General features: G+C 39.7%; 2 protein-coding genes across 2 annotated transcripts; both read right to left on the bottom strand.

The window, feature by feature from the left end:
• Window positions 1-2993: 2993 nt before the first annotated feature.
• On the bottom strand, window positions 2994-24026 carry LOC113096035 (membrane-spanning 4-domains subfamily A member 4A-like). Its single transcript, XM_026261405.1, has 8 exons — window positions 23950-24026; window positions 23328-23511; window positions 18402-18512; window positions 12833-12901; window positions 12118-12273; window positions 3722-3838; window positions 3217-3297; window positions 2994-3062 (listed from the first exon to the last, which is right to left on the bottom strand). The coding sequence occupies exons 2-8, from the start codon at window positions 23487-23489 to the stop codon at window positions 2994-2996; spliced, it is 765 nt and encodes a 254-aa protein (XP_026117190.1). The 5' UTR covers window positions 23490-23511; window positions 23950-24026.
• Window positions 7281-11911, bottom strand: LOC113096018 (uncharacterized). Its single transcript, XM_026261395.1, has 2 exons — window positions 11410-11911; window positions 7281-11322 (listed from the first exon to the last, which is right to left on the bottom strand). Exon 2 carries the CDS (start codon window positions 10498-10500, stop codon window positions 9412-9414), a length of 1089 nt encoding a protein of 362 aa, XP_026117180.1. The 5' UTR covers window positions 10501-11322; window positions 11410-11911; the 3' UTR covers window positions 7281-9411.
• Window positions 24027-24288: the final 262 nt, after the last annotated feature.

The raw sequence follows: 24288 nt of genomic DNA, 5'->3' as shown, positions 1-24288 counted from the left end.
ATTCATTAGGCTACATGGTTGCAATAACATTTTAATTCAAAATGTTAAATGTCATTGTTTTAAAAAATGTTTTATTGATTTAAGTTTCATAAACATTCAGTTGTTATACTTTAAAATTGTATGTTTTATATTTAATTTCACAGTATATTAACCTCCTAAATTACTACACGTTACAATTCTATAGTGTTATACACAATTATTTGTGTATAACATGCATGACATATTTTGTTACAGATAGGAGGTCAAAGAGCTGGTTGTCTGGTGCAGTCTCAACAACCTGGAGCTCAACAGGCTCAAAACCATGAAGATGATCATGGATTGAGGAGAACCCCCCCCATCATCATCATGAACTGCACTGTGACTGCACCACAAAATCATTCTGGACCCTTCACATCCAGGACACTCCCTCTTTGAATTGTTGCCATCTGGTTGATGCTATAGAGCTCTGAGCACCAGAAAAACCAGACACAGAAACAATTTCTTCACTCAAGCAATCCATCTCATGAACAATTGACAAAAACTGTGGAACACACACTGTTTATACACTTCTTCATTTAACACTTAGTTAGTCTACTTTTAATTTACACATAACATACCTGTACATACAGCTGTCTATTGTTATATATCTGTACATACAATTCTCAATTTGTATATTTTTTATTCCTTATTTACTTGTTCTTATTTATTTTTTAAAATCTTTACCCTTTTTATTTTTTAAAATCTTTACCCTTTACCCTGTGGTAGCTTCTGTCACAAAAACAAATTCCTTGTATGTGTAAACAAGCCTCGCAATTAAAGCTCATTCTATTCTAAGTATTTTTAATGGAAGCATATGGGTAGTAGTGATGTGTTGTTCCTGAACGATTCGTTCATTTTGAACAAATCTTTAATGTGACTCGGGAAGAACGAGTCGTCTCATTATTCTATAGGTTCTGTTCTAGTAGTAGTAATTCACCTGTCAGTCAATGCAGTCTTGAGCCGGAAAGAGAATTGATTAGTTCATAGTTCGGGTCTATCGGTTTTTGTCTCGTTCCTTAATCACGTGACAGCCCAATACGCTAAACCCATTGCAGTATGAGCCGGAAAGAGAATTGATTAGTTCATCTCATGATTCTTCGGCTCGAGTCATTCCGTGACAGACAGTAAAAGAATGCAGTATTGAGCCGGAAAGAGAGTTTAATAGTTCATCTTTCGGTTTTTTGGGTTTTTCGTTCTTTTCTCCCGTGATGTGACAACATTGGCTAGATTAATTAGTTAACTTACAACTTTCCTCACAAATGGGTACGTAGTACTTATTTATTATTAGTATTATTATTTACTCTTACAGTTATGTGATGCATTTCTGGTTTCAAATTGTTGCTTTTAATTTATATCATGATGGTACTTTTCCATAACACTGAATGTGGAAATAAAGAGTTGGTTATGCTTAAACCAGGGAATACCTCCTTGCTGCAGCTGTAAATTCCAGAGACTTTGTCTCCACATTGAAATTTAACCCGCTTGTGGTTTAATACAAACAACGGTTCAAAATTGCTTCCAATAATCTGATTTGATTACAAGTATTTACCCCAAACATTTCTTAAGTATCATGTATTAAAAGACCATCTAGTGACAATGTGAAAGGAGTGTATCTACTAATGTCAGAGGGGTTAACCGCAGTTTAAAAAAACCAAACAGCATGTGCCAATATAATAATACCCTACTAAAGCATGTTAGCTATATCAGTTTATATAACTAGCAGTTAATGTTAGCATCTTACCTGCTGCACTGTCTGCTGCTTTCTCGTCATCAGACCGATAGCACTATTTTCACTGGTGACATTGTGTTTGAGGCCACAAATGTTACAAAGCTGTCATTAAGTTGAAGTTATCACACAGTCCTCGCTCAAGTCGCTCACTCGCTCTGTTTCATTACAGAATGAGAATTACATTACAATAACATTACTTTCATTACAGTGTGCTCCTTAGCACTGGGAGCTCCCTCTGCTGTTCATAAGGTGCCTCTGCGCACCAGCCATTTCAATCCCAGCCTCCAGTATTTGGGCCACGCCTCCTAATTTGCATACACTCCTCAATCCTCTATCCTCAAATGCCCAATCCTCAATCTTCAAATGCCCAATCCTAAATCCCCAATCCTAAATGGCTAAATTATTAGATGCCCATTCCTAGATAACAAATTCCCAATCCTAAATCACCAAATTCCCAATCCTAAATACCAAATGCCCAATCTTAAATACCAAATTAATCATCGACTTGGACTTTAAGTTAAAAATTTAGATTTTTAGTTTTGGTTTAAGACTTTTAGTTTATAATCTGACCCAATAAACCCTCCATAGACCCGGACCTGGCTGATCATTTAAAATATAGACTCAAAAATTAAAAGAAAGACCTTTACACAAAGGCTCTTAAGCTTGCTTATTGTTATTTAACAGTCATTACATATATAGGCCTCTCTATCAAAAATGAATATATATAAATATATATATATATATATATATATATATATATATATATATATATATATATATATATATATATATATATATATATATATATATATATGGGGTGTGACTAGAGACGAAACGAGATGTGAAACATGGTTCACGAGAACGAGAGGAGGCAAGATATTTGGACATTTTTAAAGAAATCCTCAATTATGAAATGTGGTGGAAAATTTTATTTTATTCAAATGAAAAACACAAAATGCAAACATTTTTAATTTAAATTTAAATTTAAGTTAACACATTTTTCCTTCTGTATATTTTATTCTTACAGCTCATATGGTATTAAGCAATTACAGTTGTTCAAAACAATCTATCTAGCTTCACTGATGATTATGCAACTTTCTTGAAACTAAAGAAAGACAAATTTTTGTTTACACACATTTAAAAAAATCAAATTATTATCTGATAAAGTGATGAAAACACATTTAAGGTAATGGATAGAAAATTTTTGTTTAAAGAATTAACATTTATTCACTATATATATATGTAATTACTCAATATATATGTATTCAGGTTCTTGATGATGGTTGTTCATGGAGGAGCTGTTGACCGCAGGTATCTGCAAAAAATTCAAATAAATAAATGATCAGCTTACTTGCTTATTGATTGCTTTTTAAACAATTATTTCACCCATAACAGTGCTTTACAAATTTCCAGTACATAGACACTGAACATTAAAGTCAGATAATGCATTATTTTCTAGCTTCTCTTACCTCTGAGCTGTTAAGATAATGGGAATTATTGGTTCTGAAATCAGAGGGCTGTGGAGTTAAAACTTGTGGAACTAACGGCACCTTTGGGAAAATAAACAATGTTTTATGCCTTTGCTTGAATGCAATAAAACTGGCAGTATTGCCAGACCTCATTGTACTTTAAATGTAATTGGAAAAAAAAGGGAAATACAGGACTCCTTCTGAAATGTCATTGTGTGGAAACATGCGTTCGTCTGGATTTATAAAAAATAATTTCACATAATTCATACATTCACATAATTTCCAGCATTTTTGTGGACAGAATCATACGTTACAAGCCTAGAGGGTTTGAACATTTAAAAGTGAAGAATTTGAGACAAGTTTTTGTATTGTGACTGTAGTGTTAGTTGGTTCTTCTAAAATGTGAACCTAAGTGTGTATATATATCCATTATTTGTATATTCATAATCTGAAGGGTTCAGGTGACAAAAATGGTTGAGAACCACTGACTTGATGCACCACTCACCTCAGGAGAACGACAGCAACAGGAGACTTTACAAGCAAACGCTGACAGACAGATGGAGATGATAAACTGAAGAAAGGTGAATAACAGCAACACACCACTGATTCCCTCTGAGAGAGTCTGAGAGAAAAATCAACACTAGCCAAGAGAATAATAATAAAATAATTGATAATTAGTACTCAAACAGCTTCACTGGCTGCTCAGCAGTTAAGAATCTATTATTCTTTAGGTTCATGTAGTAATATATATGTGACCCCTAGGGGCGTGCTCAGTCTCAAAATTTGTATATCTAGAGTAGAAAACCCCAAACAGCACTCCCCTGCAAGCTATTTGAACAGGTTATCTCCAATGAAGGGATAAAAATGGGACTGATGTACTCAATTTTATTAAACACTAGACAATACAATGATTGGCAATCAGAGCAGACAGATGTTTCCCATAGGTAACAGTGAACAATTCTACAATAGATTAATCACAGTGAATAAAAGATCTCATAATAGATGAGTTACAAGATATAAAAATCTACAATGCCTAAACTACAGTGAATAAAGTCAGATATATAGGTACGGTTCACATACACTCCAACACTGCAAGAAACACTTCAAACAAAATTGGCCATACGTACATTAACACAGCATTTCACACTTCACACCAGTAAACATTGCAAGATGGACACGGTCCCTAGAGGAAATATTGCACAATGCCCATGGCCAAAGGTTGAATAATGACAATTGCCAAACAGACACACATATGAAAAAAATACAAAATGAAACACTATTATTAAACCCAGGAAAAACAGTAGCTAGTGGCCGACGAAGGCAATCCTCCTATAATCACAAACAAATATTTTATGATCACATTATAACATTTTAAAACATTAAGTCTAAAGAAAGGATTAAAAAAAAGAAAACTTACATTTCTTTTGACACCAGCCCAAATCAGTAAGAACTATATACTCTTTAACAATAAAGTTAAACGGCATGAATGATTAATGGACACTCTCCTCGATGTTACTCGTTACTTCAAACCCCATGTAGAATCACTACTCACTATTTTGCAATAGTCTGTAGACTCGTGACTACTGGCACCATTTACTGGTTACCATACACGCAGACACCAAGCCGAACTACAAGCAAACAAACAAACGAGCCGTGTTAAGCGGTTCTCATTAAGTTCAATATTAAATCGACATAACCTTCCAAGAAAACTCACATTCTCCTGTTTGCACAGACGATACACCAAGAGGCTCACTCGTCAACTCACACCGCATTAATGTTTTTCTGTTCATGTCTTGCAACACATTTAAAGGGACGCGTCACTTACGCCACCTGATCCAAATGATCAGCGCCAGTGATTAGGCCTTAAAGGTACACTTCCAGTCTCAATCCCCTACCCGCTACACTCACCGCCCCCAAAATGTCACCGTCTCGGTGACAGGTGGTGAAGGTACTACAACCAGGGCCTAAAAACAGCATTATGGGAGCTAACAGTTACCTGAGCTCCCCTAGGTTCGTCTCCAGGTGAGCGTACTGGTAATGTACACGGGAGATTATAAGGGTTTGAATGGTGGCCTGCTGTTGTTCTATTGGTCCGCCTTGGCACAAACTCTCGTTCAGGTATCGGCAATGATGCTTCAGCTGCTGGAGTATGTTCTATAGACAAATCCTGCCGGGCCTGCTCCTGTTGCACAGAAGTTAGAGGCGGCTGGTCCCCAGCCACAGTAGGAATGCAACGAAACTGCCCATCTAGACAAGGAGTGTCTGCGGCTACCAATAGTGCCAAGTCGCCACTTTCGTCCACACTACTGTTAGAGTCCTCTGATACCAGATCAAACTGGTCTAACTTGGGCTCTGCGTTTGCAGATGTAGACAGGGGTTGACCAGGGTCGACAGGAAGGGGACGCAACTCTTGCCTATGAATGTTTTTTTCTGGACCCTGCTGGTCCCTTGGTCTGATTTTATAAAGGGTACCAACCTCGTCCAGACAGCTCACCACCTCATACTCTACATGGTCCCAATGATCATGAATTTTATGACGACCAAGCGGGTGACTCCGGCGATACACTAATGTACCTGGCAGTAAAATGGGCAGAGGAATAGCTTGATGCTTTGCCCGTTGCTTGGCTGCTGCCTCAAGATTGGTCCGAGCCTGCCGATAAACTACAGAAAGATGCTCCTGATGTTCTCGAACCCACTCCTCCGTGGTCAGTTCCGATGGGGAGTCAACTGTACCCAAGAGCGAGTCAAGGGGAAGGATGGGTTTCCGCCCAAACATAAGTTCATACGGTGAAAACCCCGTTGACTGATGGGCAGTGGTGTTATATGCGAACAACACTTGAGGCAAATGTTGTGGCCACCTTTTTTTCTTTTCTGCGGGCAAAGTACGGAGCAAATCGTGAAGCGTACGATTAAATCGTTCGCATTGTCCATTGCCCTCAGGGTGGTAAGGACTTGTACGGGACTTCTGAACACCATATAATTGACACAGCCGCTGAAACAACTCTCCCTCGAATTGACGACCCTGATCTGTATGAATGCGCTGTGGAACTCCATAGGTATAAAACCACTGTTCCGTGAGAACCCGTGCTACAGTCGTGGCCTTTTGGTCCATGGTGGGATAAGCTTGAGCAAATTTGGAAAACACATCCGTTACAACCAACAGATTTTCTCTTCCATCATTAGACTTTTCCAATGTAGTGAAGTCAATGGCTAGAATTTCTAAAGGCCTAGTTGCAAGAAGACTACCCATAAATGTTCTTAATTTTGGCTGCACCGCTTTTGCCACTAAACATCGTTGACATTGTTGGCACCAGCGTTTGATGTCTTTGCGCATAAAGGGCCAATAACAACGTTGACGAACAAGTATGGTGGTCCTCTCCACCCCCTGGTGTCCATGATTATTATGTAAAGCAGTCAAAACTTCCTCACATAACAGCTGAGGTAACACCAACTGCATTACTTTTACTCTACCACCAGGGGCATGACTTTGTCGGTAAAGAACACCACCATGTTCCTGTATGTTAGTCCACTGACGCACAAGTTCTACCACCGCAGGGGACTCTTTGGCCCTTTCCAATGCTGTGGGGGGACTACCTCTCTTCCAATAAGATAGAAAGGCCCTTAGCACTGGATCTTCTGACTGGAGAAGCTGCAGATCAGCCCTAGTTCTTATTGGGGATGCATCTATAGCCTGAATATTAACTGGACTACCAGAGCGAGTTGCCACAACACTTTTAATCTCCATAGGAAGAGAGATTCCCGGTGCTACCACGTCGATAGAGTCTGGAGCTGGGGATGCAGCCAAGCGGGATAATGCATCTGCATTTCTATTACACACACCTGGGCGGTACTCAATTTTAAAATCAAAAAGAGCCAGCTGTGCCACCCAGCGTTGTTCTACTGCCCCCAACTTGGCCGTCTGCAAATAACAAAGGGGGTTGTTATCAGTCAGAACAGTGAACCTTCCGCCTAGAAGGTAATCTCGAAATTTGTCTGTCACGGCCCACTTAAGGGCCAACAACTCAAGCTTCATGGCTGAATAATTGTTCAGATTTCGTTCAGTTGGTCGCAACCCCCTACTAGCATAAGCTACTGGCCGCCGCTGTCCCTCCCCCTGCTCTTGGGACAAAACGGCACCCAGGCCGAGCCCACTCGCATCTACCTCAAGAACAAAAGGCTTACTGAAGTCTGCATAGCCCAAAACAGGTGCACTTATCAGCTTTTCTTTTAGTACCTCAAAAGACTTTTCACAGCCCCAGTCCCAGTGGTCCCGCAAAGAGGCATTAAACCCTGCTCGTTTCTTCCTTGGAGCTGGCTGTAATTTTGCTACCAACTTATGCAGAGGGGCTGCATATCTCGCAAACCCCTCTACAAAGCGCCTATAATATGATGCAAACCCAAGAAAAGAGCGCAATTCTGTGATGGTAGCTGGCACTTTCCAGTCCCTAACCGCACTGATTTTGTCTGGGTCGGTTGCAACTCCTGAAGCTGAAATAATGTGTCCCAAGAACTTCACCTCAGACTGAAAGAAATGGCACTTCCCCAAATTGAGCTTGAGGCCATGGGAGGTCAACCTACCCAACACGAGTTCCAGTCGTTCCAGATGTTGCTGGAACGTGGATGAAAATACCACCACATCATCAAGATACAAAAGAAGGGTATGGAAACGCTGATCTCCAAAGATCCTTTCCATTAGCCTCTGGAACGTTCCCGGTGCATTGCACAAACCAAATGGCATCCTCTGGAACTCAAAGAGACCAAATGGAGTGCAAAATGCTGTTTTTGCCCTGTCCTTTTCTGCCACAGATACCTGATTATAACCACTTGCCAGATCGAGAGTGGAAAAAAAACAAGCACCTGAAAGGGCATCCAAGGATTCCTCAATCCGAGGCAATGGAAAGGCATCTTTTCTAGTTTTCGCATTCAATTGCCTATAATCAACGCATAAACGGATAGACCCATCCTTCTTTTGAACTACAACAATGGGTGAAGAATAGGGGCTACAGCTGGGTTTCACCACTCCCTGTTCCAACAACTCTTGAATGTGTGTCTTCACAACATCATACTGCGATGGTGGCAGTCTACGGTAGCGTTGCCGCACCGGCGTCTCATCCACTAATGGAATCTCATGTTCAATAAGGTCTGTACAACCCAACTCCCCTTCCCCACAACTAAAAGCTGCACTATGCTTTTGAAGTAAGGACTTAGCCTCTTGCTGCTCTACGTCTGTCAGGTTAGGCCAGATAGTGTCGGTGAGACCAGGAAGATAGGAGGCGCTGACCTCCATAGACTGAATAACAGTAACAGGGCCCTGACTACCATCTTCTTCCTGAAAACTAATGGACTTAACCGAACATAACTCTATCATATGCAATTGACCCAAGATGGTACGTGGTCTTATCCACCGATCCTCATTTCCCACATTGACTACCGGCACATCAACTGTGCCATCACCCATGGGGAGTAAAGAACTAGGAATGAGCAAATCTGGTGGCAACTGCCCCCCTACTTGTCCTGGTTCTATAAATACAGAGGGAATCAAGGGGCACAGCCCCTGCCTGCATAAAGCTGGAATTAGCTTCATAGATCCAGCAGGCACAAGAATGGAAGAGCCTGGAGGGGTGGAGACCTGACCCAAGAAACCAGAATTTGACAGATCTTCAAAGCGTTGACACGCCAACAGAGCATGTTTCCAAATCGCAGGAACATCTGAAGAAGGAGAAGCAAACAAACCCCTGCTCCCTTGACAGAACATTTCTCGCAGACAGCAACGAAGCACATTCATTCCGATAAGCCCTGGAACAACGTTTTTTTTGTTTCTTGACCCAGAATCCGGTGGGTCATGAACGACCAATATGCCCATGGAGGGAAGCACCCGACCCAGGACTTCTATGTCCAGTTCTAAATAGCCTCGGTAAGGGATATCCAACCCATTAGCTGCTCTTAACTGCAGCCATCCACAGGAGCGTAGCTGGTCATGCCCCTGAACTTGGAAATGCGCTTTAAAAAAAGACTCTGTGATGGTAGATACCATAGACCCAGTGTCAACAAGACACGCGATAGGCACTCCTCCTATCTTAATGTCGGCCACCGGGCACTGCCCTATAAGTACGGAATGAGAAGATGGTATGGGGAGGAAAGAACCTGAGCCTGTTGAGGACCCATCTAGTGCTTGGCTCCATACACTAGAGGGTGCTAGTTTCCCTGCAACCCAGCGGATTGAACATCAACTACATTAACTGCCCTCTGTCCGGAGTCACTCCGTACCTGCCGTCCCTGCCAACGGACTGTCAAACAGTCCCTTGCCATATGACCAGCCTGATCACACTTTAAGCAAATAGGCCGACCATCAGCTTCAAATCTGTAACGCCGGGGTGGATTATTTGGCCTGCTATTGGGATTGGAATTCACCGGTCCAGAGGACAAATGTTTTAGAATGGTGTCCAATTGAGTTTGCTGCCTACGCAAACAATCTTTAAGTTCAACCAATTCGTTTTTTGGTGTGGCAGCTACAGCCTGGGTCTCTGCTCCCCATTCCCCTACTGCCCCGGGACTAGCATCACAAGAGAAAGCCCTAGCACGCACTGGGCGGGCCCCCTCCCCATCGTCAACCCAACGGAATGACTCTCTACGCACATCCAAAAAACGCGAGCCCGGATTGAGGCGAATAAACTGTTTTAATTCCCTGCGCAACATTTTGTCTCGAACATTTTCCACAAACTGATCACGGAGAACAGAGTCAGGATTAGAAATAGCATTTGAATTTTTACGCTGACAAATTTCCATTAGGACCATTAATGAATGGGAAAATTCACGCAACGTTTCTCCCTCACGCTGGCGACATTGGAAAAACTTTTGTTGGGCCTCAATATAGGAGTGTACACAACCAAAAGTCTCTAATAATATTGAAAAAATTCTCTCAGGGTCAGCCCTGTCAGTAGCTGAACGAAGTTTAATCTCTAGTTTAGCCTCCCCCTCAAGAAGATCATATACAAAATATGCCTGTTCACTGGGGGACATATGTCTAGCCTGTAAGCATTTACGAACCTCTTCAACCCATTCCTCCACAGGAGGACATTCTGGACCTGGACTACCAGAAAATTTGGGATATTTACGTTCCCTTGGCACATAGACATACCTCATACCAGATGAACCTGGCACTGACCGACTCGGTTCTCCCTGATCTGGATCTACTGGGGGCACTACATTTCCCTGCCGAAGTCTTTCATTATCTGCTTGAAGTCGTTGAATCTGCTCCGTTAAGAGTCTAACCTGGTCTTCCATGACCTATGATATTTGGGTAAAATGAAAAAACAAAAAGACAGTAAAATTTGAAACAAACCACTTATTGCTTACAACATCACCATCCCGGACCTTTCCTCAGCTACTGTTTTTCCTGTAAATCAACAACTTTAGTTAATCGCCACCAAAAAAAATAAATAAATAAATAAAAATAAACAACATACACAAAAACAAAATTCACAGGTCTTACACCAGTCCCACTTTGACCCTGCCGACTACGCCAAATGTGACCCCTAGGGGCGTGCTCAGTCTCAAAATTTGTATATCTAGAGTAGAAAACCCCAAACAGCACTCCCCTGCAAGCTATTTGAACAGGTTATCTCCAATGAAGGGATAAAAATGGGACTGATGTACTCAATTTTATTAAACACTAGACAATACAATGATTGGCAATCAGAGCAGACAGATGTTTCCCATAGGTAACAGTGAACAATTCTACAATAGATTAATCACAGTGAATAAAAGATCTCATAATAGATGAGTTACAAGATATAAAAATCTACAATGCCTAAACTACAGTGAATAAAGTCAGATATATAGGTACGGTTCACATACACTCCAACACTGCAAGAAACACTTCAAACAAAATTGGCCATACGTACATTAACACAGCATTTCACACTTCACACCAGTAAACATTGCAAGATGGACACGGTCCCTAGAGGAAATATTGCACAATGCCCATGGCCAAAGGTTGAATAATGACAATTGCCAAACAGACACACATATGAAAAAAATACAAAATGAAACACTATTATTAAACCCAGGAAAAACAGTAGCTAGTGGCCGACGAAGGCAATCCTCCTATAATCACAAACAAATATTTTATGATCACATTATAACATTTTAAAACATTAAGTCTAAAGAAAGGATTAAAAAAAGAAAACTTACATTTCTTTTGACACCAGCCCAAATCAGTAAGAACTATATACTCTTTAACAATAAAGTTAAACGGCATGAATGATTAATGGACACTCTCCTCGATGTTACTCGTTACTTCAAACCCCATGTAGAATCACTACTCACTATTTTGCAATAGTCTGTAGACTCGTGACTACTGGCACCATTTACTGGTTACCATACACGCAGACACCAAGCCGAACTACAAGCAAACAAACAAACGAGCCGTGTTAAGCGGTTCTCATTAAGTTCAATATTAAATCGACATAACCTTCCAAGAAAACTCACATTCTCCTGTTTGCACAGACGATACACCAAGAGGCTCACTCGTCAACTCACACCGCATTAATGTTTTTCTGTTCATGTCTTGCAACACATTTAAAGGGACGCGTCACTTACGCCACCTGATCCAAATGATCAGCGCCAGTGATTAGGCCTTAAAGGTACACTTCCAGTCTCAATCCCCTACCCGCTACATATATTTATTGATCAACCTGAGCTAAGTTTACAGTTAATGTATAATATTAATATTTTATTTTATTGTGAATTATAAGTAATAGTAAGAGATCTATAAACTACTTCTGAAATGTTGGGGAATAGACTCTATAGATAAATGCAGATTAAGGCTTGACTTCTGATAAGTGTACTGACCAAACAATGATCTTACAACAAATATGAATATAAAAGCGTATCACATACCTCATACTTTTCGTTATCATAATAACATATATAATTGTTGCAGTAAGTGTACTGGTAATTGCGGATTGGTCCTCTTGCCAAATCCAGTGAAATAAAAATAATGGCAATGCCTGCAGTTATAGCACTGATGATGTTCAGTCCAAGTGAACCGTTCACCTATCGGCAGAAAACCAGCATGAAGTTATTTAACACGCTTTGTTAAAAATAGATGTATATGGAGTGTGATAAAAAGTAAACTACTTGATATAAAATATTAATCAGGCTCTAAGCACCAACGCCTTATGTCGATTATTTAGTGATAAAATTAAAAAAAAATTTTATCATGTGTTTTTTACAGCAAAATACAGCCAATCTTGACTGAAAGTTTAGATTACAGCAAATATGCAGATGTCAAAAAATCTCTGTAATTTACACGTCTTAATATCTTAATACATGTGATCGTAAGATATGTTTTGTAGGTGAACTCATGTTAAACATTTACACTTAGATTAATTAAATGGCTTGACCAATGTGACCTGCCAGAAATAATGCTATGCTTGATTTTTACCAATACTACAGTTATGGTGTAAAAGTATTTCAGTTGTAATTATGTAGGTAAAATGTTCATGCAATTTATTGTGTCTTTAATTTTCAGAAACAAGAAAATCAGTACAAACACAATAGTGTTCAGCACTTCAGGTGATTGGACCCATAAAAATAAGTGTTGTGTACATACCAAACAGTTACTGGAAGGCGAATTAACTTTGTTTTCTGCAGCGATGCAGAGTGAGCCTGCAGTTATGTACTGAGAGGAGAGAGAAGGACAAACACTGAGACTTTTGTTGGAAAATGTACAGATGGTACTCAACCAGAAGAAGCTTTTTACCACCATGTGTATCATAAGATTGCATTTTAGAGACTTGCTCGATTATGTTTCCCATAGCATCAGCATTGTCTCATTCCACATCTCAGGGAACCATTGTTACATTTATAATCTGAAACTTATCTCTGTGTTTGGAAGTAAACTTTGTGAATCAGGGGTTGTCATTCAGAGAAATGCGTGTATATATGACGCAATGACATATAAATGATTATCATTAAATGACTAAACTCTTAGTTTGCGTTGTGTTAAGGGTTGCCAGGTTTTAACAACAAATCCTTCCCAATTGCTACTCAAAACTAGCCCAAAACGAGTCCAATCTCATTTTGAGTAGGTCCCACAATAAAAATTATATTCCGGGTGATAAAATACAGTGTTAAAGTAGCCCAATTGGCAAGACTGGTTGTATTCCCCAAACCACACTCACACCAAAGCTGTACGAATCAAAGAAATAACATATTGGCTTCAAATTTATACATCAAATCACACAGGAAACACAATCACTGAACTTTGTAACCAGCAAAAATTAATTCACGAGTTCACACTTACATATAATTAGCTGAAATATTATAATGCATATTTGGCGTGCTGTCCGGGGAAGGGCAGGTCAGAAGAGCCTATGTTCTCCAGTGGGAGCAACTTTACATATTTTGAGAGGTAGGCCCTGTCGGCTGCTTGTATCAGATTGTGTGATTTGGGGCACCCGGTTGGTAGGGCTCGAGCCATTGCACAACCGAAGCACCTCACTGCATTGGAACGGATGAGCCCTACCGGCTGATAGAGGAGCAGTGTGGTTGGATAGCCCAACCAGGAGGGTCCGAGTTGCCTCAACTGGAATAGGTCATGGTGTTTGCGTACAGGCCCTACTGGCTGATGAGCCCCTGCTAATCAGTGGGCAACTAGGGCAGATAACTGGTCGAGAGGACCCATGAAGCCCCCGACTGGAGATAAAGACTCAGGACTCAGGACGTGTAGGTCCTCTCAGTTGAGCAGATTAATAGACTGGGAGGCCCAATACTCAAGGCATCAAACAGGTAAGCCTCTCCGGTCGTAAGACGGAAAGGGTAAAGTTGTGTGGCCAGGAGGCTCTCGCCGGGGTCCAATGGGAGCTCAATACTCAAGGCATCAAACGGGTAAGCCTCGCTGACTGCAGGAGGAAAACGCAAGGGTGTGTGCCCAGGAGGCTCTCGCAGGTGTCGATGGGAGCTCAATACTCAAGGCATCAGACAGGAAAGCCTTGTTGGCCATAAGATGAAAAAGTAGGTAATCTAGTAGGGAGACTCTTAGCCAACATCATACGGGAGGACAATACTCGCAGTGTCGAACAGGTAAGCCTCTCCAACCGTAGAAAGGAAAGAGTAATGTTGTCTGGACGGGAGGCTCTCTGTGATGTCTGATGGGAGGTAAATACTCACAACATCAAACGGGAAAGTCTCTCTGAATGCAAGACGGAAAGGTTAAGTTGAATGGCCAGTATTTGGCCAGACAGTAAAGATAAAAAAAAAAATTGCGGTGACCGATGAGGGTTTGGTGGGCTTCTTTAATGTGAAAATGATTGGTTCTGATGTAGCTTGATAAGCTTCTGAAGGCCTTCTTCATAGAGTTTGGATCTGCTTTTTGGAGAGGCCTTCTTGGGCTGCTGATGTTGCTGCTCCAATGGGAAAGGAGTGGCTGGAGTAGTTTTCTGCTGGGATGCCTGATAATTGCAAGACGGATTTTAGAATTTTTTTTTTTTTTATAGTGGATCGAGGGGGAATTTAATCTGATAATTTTTAAGGCGGATGCACTCAGAGATGGACTAGTATGGTTGGATTGGAGAATAAAAAATCAGTTTGTCTAGCCTGGAGGCTTTCATCGACATCTGATGGGAGCTCAATACTCGCTGCATCGGACAGGTAAGCCTCACTGAAGTAAGACAGAAAGGCAAGGTTGTGTAGCCGGGAGGCTCTGGCTGGCATCAGATGGTAGCTCCATACTCACGGCACGAATGAGAAAGCTTCATTGGAAGTCGGATGGAAAGGCCAAGTTTGCTTGACCGGGAGGGCTTATGCAGCATCAGACGGGAGTTCAATACTCACTGCACAGATGGAGAAGCAACATCGTTAGTTCAAAGAAAAAAAAATTTAACCGGGAAAGCTCTTGGAGTGTCTGACGGGAGTTAAATATTCGCGGAATAAGATGGGAAAGCTTTGCTGGTAGTTGAACAGAAAAGGCAAGGTTTGCTTGACCGGGAGCACTCTTTGCAGCACCTAACAGGGAGTTCAATACAAAGAACAATTTGGTTGTCTAAAAGCAAAGACACTATGAGGATTACTTGCTTAATTATTTAACAAATCCAATGAGCTGCTTCCAATAATATGTCAGAAAATCTTTGTACTCATAAGTTAAGCATAGAAAAAAATTAAATAAATCGAATTTCATGTGCCAGTGCACCCCAAGTGGGTGCCATGAATCTGGATCCATGAGTGTTAGGCGATGTGGTCATCTGTCAAAACGTCATATCGTCAGCCCATGAGATCGATGATACACAATATTATCGTGCATAGGTAGAGCAAAAGAGAGACTCTTTGTTCTTCTCATAGCATAACTACTTGGTGTTTTAAACCATGCAGGTGTGTGAGAGAGAGCCTATGTAATCACAAATAATTGAAAAGTACTTTCAAACGTACTGATAAACTAACATTAAATATAAAAATACTGTATTTATATTAGTTCATATAGTCAGACGCAACTGTCATATATGTTCAGAATTAATGCTCTCCAAAATCAGTCAAAGGTGAAATTCAATATAATTTTAATTTTAAACTAATATTGGACATAAAAGAACATGTTGAATATAGTATTCAAAACAGGTAAATTCATAAATTTGGAGTAAAGTTGAATTGAACTAATTAATACATTGCTCCGGACCAGGTGCCTCATGACAAGTCTGACATGGTGCCACAGAAACAAGAATGAGATGCATTCTAACATAACTGCGGCATTAAACTTAGTGAGGGCTCGTTTAGTAGATTGCACATACTGTATATAGGCCATTTAGATTACTTGTTAGAGTGCAATGAAATACCTTCTAAAGATGTACGTTTGTTTGAGAATGGAGACTTCTTCACCGTCTACAGACTCAAATCGTCCATTGCGCACGCGTGTGTGTGTAGCTGGGAAGTTTGATAGCCGAATTATAATAGGCCACCTAAAATTAATAATAATAATAATAATAACGATAATTTAATACGTAAATAGGAGAATGAGTAAAAAATTGTCTGAACTTGACAGAGGCTATAGACATCTGCTATGGTCGGTACACGATACTATCATCTATCAGCACGACCCATGCATAGGCATAACTTTGAAGCTGAGGTGATGTCGACTATCACCAGAAAAGTGCAAAGAACCATGAAATATATATTTTTTAAAATGATTTTTCATTCTGTCCAACGGTGAGAGAATTCATCAAGAGTAATCAAGAAGATTGTGTTTTAAAACAGCGAGTTATGCAGAGCAGACAGCTCGATTAGAATTTTCTAAGTAGCCACTCCAATTTTTATTGCAAACCGGAGAATGCGGGGCATCAAAAGGGCAGATCATGAAGCCTTGTTCAATTCGCGCCGCCTATGGGGGCAACGCTTAACAGCTTATTTCAGTGAAATGGATGAACGTAATGAATTTCTGAAAAATGGCAACTTTTGATCTCCACATTCAAGGATTTATGATTGCTTTAGAATCCCTGTCGTAAAAAATTGTCTAAAAATTCTAGATTAAGTGTAGGCTACATTTAAATTGAATGTTTAGCCAAACAAGGATTAGATTGCACGGTGAGATGTAAAGAGAATTGTCGGGACGTTGATGCCCTTTGAAGGCTTTTGACATAATACGTGTGCATATTATATGATTTAAAACACATGGTTAGGTTTGTTCAATATCATTTTATTTATAATATTCATATATTTTTATTCCAGAAATTCTGAAAATCTGAGTAATTTCTTTGCATTCTACGCCATTTGCGACGTGGCTAAAAATGACATTGACATCCTTATGTCACAATGTAGTTTAACAACTTTCAGCAATGAAAGACCTGCCTTTTAGCGACTTTACTTAAATGAATTTGCAACACGGCCCGGCTCATTGGATACCTGCCACTGTGACCCAGCGCAGACGGAGGGCTGGGTCTTGTGCCCCGCAGGGCGACGCTGGTGTCGAGCTTGCTCGAATTATTGGCAGCCTTGCTGGAGTGGATTTAGGAGTGGGGTTTGGATGATTGCTGGAAGATGTATAACTTTCGATTGTACGAATCCACTTGTTTACCCTTTGGGAGGACGGAGCATCGGAATTATTTAGCGTTTGTCCCAGGCTTAAATATGATCAATTTATGATTGGAGGAGTTGATGGCACAGACAAAATATAAGAGGATGGGGGGGGGGGGGGGGGGGGGGGGGGAATTGGAAGTGACACCGGTTTAGGTGAGGTTAGGACTAAGTGTCATGGAAAGCATGTGGCTGGACGAGCGGAGGAACGGTCGCGACGAAGACTGGAGCTCTGCGGCGGTGTCTGACGGAGAAGGAGTGATCCTGTATTGCCTTCAAAACATAATTTTTTTTAAGCTTTTATAACTACTTTAAACTTCAAATTAATTCAGACTGAAAACCACCAAACTTCAAACTTTTAAACTTCCTAATCTTTTCAAACTTTTTCAAACTTTCTTGTCTGGCTTTATCAAGCCAACTTAAAGTTTGTCTTGACAACCTTTTTTTTTTATCTAGTTAACAATGTACTGTCGTTGAAACATATGGACTTTAATTCAATTTTAGTTCCATTGATTTAGCACAGCGGTTCCCAAACTTTTTGTCCCGCGCACCCCCTTCTATGTCCCAATCCCCACTTCAAAAAAAATAACTAAAATAAAATATTAAAATGCCTGTTGAAATGCATCAATGAGTTATTGAAAATTTCAAATGTTTTATATATGATAAGTGTATTAATGTGGTCACAATGCTGTCAAAATTATTTGTATTAGAAAATGCACTCATAATGTTCCCATTATGATCCACATTTTCTATTTATTTTATGGCATAATTACACACACCTCTAATTTGTGATCATTTAAAATACTGGCAATACAGTAAAAAGTAAGCGCACTTCAAGCACTACTGTCATGGTCATATTTTACTGTAACTAATTATTCATGATGAAATATTGGAATGCTGCATTTTTATTGCTGCCAGTAATTTAGTTCCTCTTCATTTATAAAGGAGTAGTACAGTTCTGAGCAATGTTGACAGCCTGGTGTTGATTTTTCAAACGGTTGTTTTTACCGTCATGTCCTTGCGGTGGAGGTACAGTACACATGGTGGTAATAGGCATTTTTGGTTGACTACCTACTGTAGCTTGTATTATACAAGGCAGAATACTAAACTGTATAATTTCTTACGATGATAGATCCCCAGTAAGGAATACCAATAATGACAAAAATGGTTTCTGCATAAACTGTAGCCACAATGCCAAACAGGAGAGTCATCACACCGATCATTATCTGAACAGTCTGTGTAGGACAAGAAAAATTTATTTTTATAAAGTAAAGAGTCTTTTATAAAGTAAAACAGTGTGTCTATATATATATATATATATATATATATATATATATATATATATATACAGGTCCTTCTCAAAAATTAGCATATTGTGATCAAAGTTCATTATTTTCCATAATGTAATGATAAAAATTAAACTTTCATATATTTTAGATTCATTGCACACCAACTGAAATATTTCAGGTCTTTTATTGTTATAATACTGATGATTTTGGCATACATGAAAGTATAGCTCATGAAAACCCAAAATTCCTATCTCAAAAAATTTGCATATTTCATCCGACCAATAAAAGAAATGTGTTTTTAATACAAAAAATGTCAACTTTCAAATAATTATGTTCAGTTATGCACTCAATACTTGGTCGGGAATCCTTTTGCAGAAATGACTGCTTCAATGCGGCGTGGCATGGAGGCAATCAGCCTGTGGCACTGCTGAGGTGTTATGGAGGCCCAGGATGCTTCGATAGCGGCCTTAAGCTCATCCAGAGTGTTGGGTCTTGCGTCTCTCAACTTTCTCTTCACAATATCCCACAGATTCTCTATGGGGTTCAGGTCAGGAGAGTTGGTAGGCCAATTGAGCACAGTAATACCATGGTCAGTAAACCATTTACCAGTGGTTTTGGCACTGTGAGCAGGTGCCAGGTCTGTCTGAAAAACGAAATCTTCATCTCCATAAAGCTTTTCAGCAGATGGAAGCATGAAGTGCTCCAAAATCTCCTGATAGCTAGCTGCATTGACCCTGCCCTTGATAAAACACAGTGGACCAACACCAGCAGCTGACATGGCACCCCAAGACCATCACTGACTGTGGGTACTTGACACTGGACTTCGGGCATTTTGGCATTTCCTTCTCCCCAGTCTTCCTCCAGACTCTGGCACCTTGATTTCAGAATGACATGCAAAATTTGCTTTCATCCCAAAAAAGTACTTTGGACCACTGAGCAACAGTCCAGTGCTGCTTCTCTGTAGCCCATTTCCTGCACACGCCTGTGCACGGTGGCTCTGGATGTTTCTACTCCAGACTCAGTCCACTGCTTCCTCAGGTCCCCCAAGGTCTGGAATCGGTCCTTCTCCACAATCTTCCTCAGGGTCCGGTCACCTCTTCTCGTTGTGCAGCGTTTTTTGCCACACTTTTTCCTTCCCACAGACTTCCCACTGAGGTGCCTTGATACAGCACTCTGGGAACAGCCTATTCGTTCAGAAGTTTCTTTCTGTGTCTTACCCTCTCGCTTGAGGGAGTCAATGATGGCCTTCTGGACAGCAGTCAGGTCGGCAGTCTTACCCATGATTGCGGTTTTGAGTAATGGACCAGGCTGGGAGTTTTTAAAAGCCTCAGGAATCTTTTGCAGGTGTTTAGAGTTAATTAGTTGATTCAGATGATTAGGTTAATAGCTCGTTTAGAGAACCTTTTCATGATATGCACATTTTTTGAGATATGAATTTTGGGTTTTCGTGAACTGTATGCCAAAATCATCAGTATTAAAACAATAAAAGACCTGAAATATTTCAGTTGGTGTGCAATGAATCTAAAATATATGAAAGTTTAATTTTTATCATTACATTATGGAAAATAATGAACTTTTATCACATTATGCTATTTTTTTTTAGAACACAGGTGCTGGTAATATAATTAGAATATCATCAAAAAGTTTATTTCACTAATTCCATTCAAAAAGTGAAACTTGTATATTAAATTCATTCATTACACACAGACTGATATATTTCAAATGTTTATCTCTTTTAATTTTGATGATTATATCCATTATATATTTTGATTATATTATTATTATTATTATATCTATTATACCTAAGTATCAGTATCTCAAAAAATTGGAATATAACTTAAGACCAATACAAAGAAAGGGTTTTTAGAAATCTTGGCCAACTGAAAAGTATGAACATAAAGTATAAGCTTGTAGAGGACTCAATACTTAGTTGGGGCTCCTTTTGCCTGAATTTCTGCAGCAGTGCGGCGTGGCATGATCAGTCTGTGGCACTGCTCAGGTGTTACGAGAGCCCAGGTTGCTCTGATAGTGGCCTTCAGCTCTTCTGCATTGTTGGGTCAGGCATATAGCATCTTCCTCTTCAAAATACCCCATAGATTTTCTACGGGGTTAGGGTCAGGTGAGTTTGCTGGCCAATTAAGAAAAGGGATACCATGGTCCTTAAACCAGGTACTGGTAGCTTTGGAACTGTGTGCAGATGCCAAGTCCTGTTGGAAAATAAAATCTGCATCTCCATAAAGTTGGTCAGCAGCAGGAAGCATGAAGCGCTCTGAAATCTCCTGGTATTCGGCTGCGTTGACCTTGGACCTTAGAAAACACAGTGGACTAAAACCAGCAGATGACATGGCACTGCAAACCATCACTGACTGTGGAAACTTTACACTGGACCTCAAGCAATGTGGATTGTGTGCCTCTCCTCTCTTCCTCCAGACTCTGGGACCTGATTTCCAAAGGAAATGCAAAATGACTAATGCTGTGTTCACACCAAACGCGAATAGAGCGTCAAATTCGCGTCTGGTTTGCCGCTTGACCATTTTGAGATCATTCGAGCGAGTAATTCGCTTGATTCCCGCATGAAATTAACTGACGCGAATTCGCGTCATGGGGGGGCTTCTGCCAGCTGAGTTCCAGCAGCATTTTCAACCGCCATTTTTATTTGGATAATTTTCAAAATATTACTGTTATTGTGTCATGAAATGTAGTTTTAAAAGTATTTCAGGCGAGAATGTAGTTGTTTTAAACTCAAATATGCGGTTTATTTATGACAGCGTCTATTTAAAAAATGTGTTTCGCCGATCTCGGAGATGAGCTCCATGCGATCAGCGGGAGCTCCGTCATCATGTATCTGCCGAGAGCAGCCTCAGCTCGGCTAGACCTTCTGACATTTGCCGCTGGCTCCGATGTCTCTTTAGTGGTTCAAGATAAAATATAATTTGTTTGGGGTAAAATGAAACATTTCTTATCTTTGGCCTTTATTCAATTGATCTATAATTTTTTTAGATATATAAATATATATCCTTTTTCCTTTTTATTCCTGTCTCAATAGAAATATGAACTTTTGTCATATAGCTCCGGTTGACTGCTCACTGACAACATTAGTCGTTCCTCCTTGTTGAATGAGTGGAGAAGGGTATTCCTGCACAACCGGAGGCTGCAGGAACATACTGTTGAATGAGTGACTCCTAGCAGGCTCCTGATTGGTTAACGCGGCGCGAATTGACGCCAAAGTTCACATTTTCAACTCGGGCGGCAGATGCGAATTCGCGTCAAACACTAAATGCACCAAAAGCACCATTCGCGCTTAACGTGCCAATAAGGCGAATTCGCGTCTTCTGCGCCACGCTTAACGCCCCATTCGCGCTGCGAGACCTCCAGACGCATGTAAACGCGCCTTTGCATTGACTTAACATTGAAATCATTCGCGCCAGATGCTCTATTCGCGTTTGGTGTGAACACAGCATTAGTCAGAGAACATAACCTTGTACCACTCAACAGCAGTCCAGTCCGTTTGTCTTTAGCCACTTATCATGCTGTCTGTTGTTCAAGAGTGGCTTGACACAAGGAATGCAACAGCTGAAAGCACTGACTCCAGCTGCAGTCCACTCTTTGTGAATCTCCCCCACATTTTTGAATGGGTTTTGTTTCACAATCCTCTCCAGGGTGTGGTTATCCCTATAGTTTGTACACTTTTTTTCTACCACATCTTTTCCTTCCCTTCACCTCTCTATTAATGTGCTTGGACACAGATCTCTGTGAACAGCCAGCATCTTTTGCAATGACCTTTTGTGTCTTGCCCTCCTTGTGCAAGGTGTCAATGGTCGTCTTTTGGACAACTGTCAAGTCAGCAGTCTTCCCCATGATTGTGTAGCCTAAAGAACTAGACTAATAGACCATTTATAGGCCTTTGCAGGTGTTTTGAGTTAATTAGCTGATTAGAGTGTGGCACCAGGTGTCTTCAATACTGAACCTTTTCACAATATTCTAATTTTCTGAGATACTGAATTTTGGATTTTCCTTTGTTGTCAATTTTAATCATAAAGATTAAAAGAAATAAACATTTGAAATATATCAGTCTGTGTGTAATGAATTAATCTAATATAAAAGTTTACATTTTTGAATGGAATTAGTGAAATAAATAAACTTTTTTATTATATTCTAATTATATTACCAGCACCTCTTTATATCTATTCATGTATCTAATATATATATATATATATACACTTATGTTTTAAAGTTTAGTGCCCTCTAGCGGCATAAAAATAATGACAGTGTTACATCTCTCGTTATGAAATGACGTATTACTGTCATTACCAATCAAAATGTGAGTTTATTTAAATGCAGTTTGTGGACTTTTTACATGGTCTTACCCAATCTCGCTACAATCTGTAAATACTTTACTAGGTGGCTAATTCATACAAATTTGTACAAATGACCGTACCTAACCCCGTTTTTAAACCTACCCTCAAAGAATTCATTCAAAATCAAGATTTACAGTGCATATACATTTTATGACCACGTTATCTCTGGGTTTGAACCCATGATCATGATTGTATATTATCATATAAAACAATCCTCTACCAACTGAGCTATATGAATCTCAAATTATGATGCAGAGAAAAGAGTACAAAGCATTAATATGAAAGTGTCCTGTTGCCTATGGGGCAAAATTGCAGAATACGGTCTGGTGGGTCGTATTTCAGGAATTTGGACAAATGACCTATGCAGGTGTATTGGTTAAAGGACATGTTGCAAATTTCTCACCCCAAGAGCTTTTGGTTGGCCTTTTAGAAATGCCCGAAGTCCATGAAGAATTGGAAGTCCTGTTATCTGTTGGACATAAACAGGTGCAGGAACATTTGCTGTTGTTGGTATTGGTTGTTGCAGCTGGATGACAAAAGAGTTCATGGGAATAGCATTCGACATTGTTTCAGGATCTGAAACTGACCTGCACACAATTATAGTAAATCAATAAATGTAAATGATATTATTATAAAATACATTTTCTGTAAAAAAAACAAAAACAAAACATGTTAAATAAACATGGTCTTTAAATTGTTTACATACATGAATGCAGTTATGCCACAGTTGTTATTACCATCAGTAGAATTCTTGTAATTAACTATAATAAATCTATTAGACATCGAAAACATGGAATATACTGTAAAACAAACAGATGTTTAAACTGATCTGTATATCATTTCCATTTAAGGCATTTAGCAGATGCTCTATTTCAAAGACACTAGACATAATAAATACCCTTTATTACCAAATTGATTCATTAAGAAGAAAACTGATTCATTAACATTTTAGTTTTAAACACATATATACATACAAATGTGTTTTAAGATATTCAAATGTAGTGTAAATATATTTACTGCTTTACCAGGGAACAAAACTCCTCTCTTCAGTTTCTCGTGCTTTACTCTGAAGTTCTGTTCAGTCGTCTGAAGACAATGCAAATTCTGTCATATGTGTAACTGCTGATACTTTTTACCCAGAATGAAAGAGGAAGAAGGTGGAGCTCAGGTGATTATGAAAAATGGCAAAGCTGGCCATTTCATTAAATAAAAAAATAAAAAGAGAAGTTTTTATAAATGTGTAGTGAAATTAGGTAAAATTGCCATAGTGAAACCAGGTAACTCTCTTTAGATGATAACAGACTAAACCCTTTTGCATCTCAGAAGTGTAATAAATCTGAAATAATTAGTATTCATTTTCCTCT

Source organism: Carassius auratus, unplaced genomic scaffold (genome assembly GCF_003368295.1).
Source record: "Carassius auratus strain Wakin unplaced genomic scaffold, ASM336829v1 scaf_tig00215844, whole genome shotgun sequence".
NCBI classification, from domain to species: domain Eukaryota; kingdom Metazoa; phylum Chordata; class Actinopteri; order Cypriniformes; family Cyprinidae; genus Carassius; species Carassius auratus.
The sequence above is the reverse complement of the archived record's forward strand: the minus strand, read 5'-3'. Positions and strand labels throughout refer to the sequence as shown.

Coding starts and splice junctions, on each gene's coding strand:
- LOC113096018 (XM_026261395.1), bottom strand. CDS start 10,500: ATGGAAGACCAGGTTAGACTCTTAACGGAGCAGATTCAACGACTTCAA.
- LOC113096035 (XM_026261405.1), bottom strand. CDS start 23,489: ATGTCGAATGCTATTCCCATGAACTCTTTTGTCATCCAGCTGCAACAA. Junction 12,274..12,832: donor CGCCTTCCAGTAACTGTTTG/GTATGTACACAA, acceptor TTCTGCCGATAG/GTGAACGGTTCACTTGGACT. Junction 3,298..3,721: donor GTTGCTGTCGTTCTCCTGAG/GTGAGTGGTGCA, acceptor ATTTTCCCAAAG/GTGCCGTTAGTTCCACAAGT.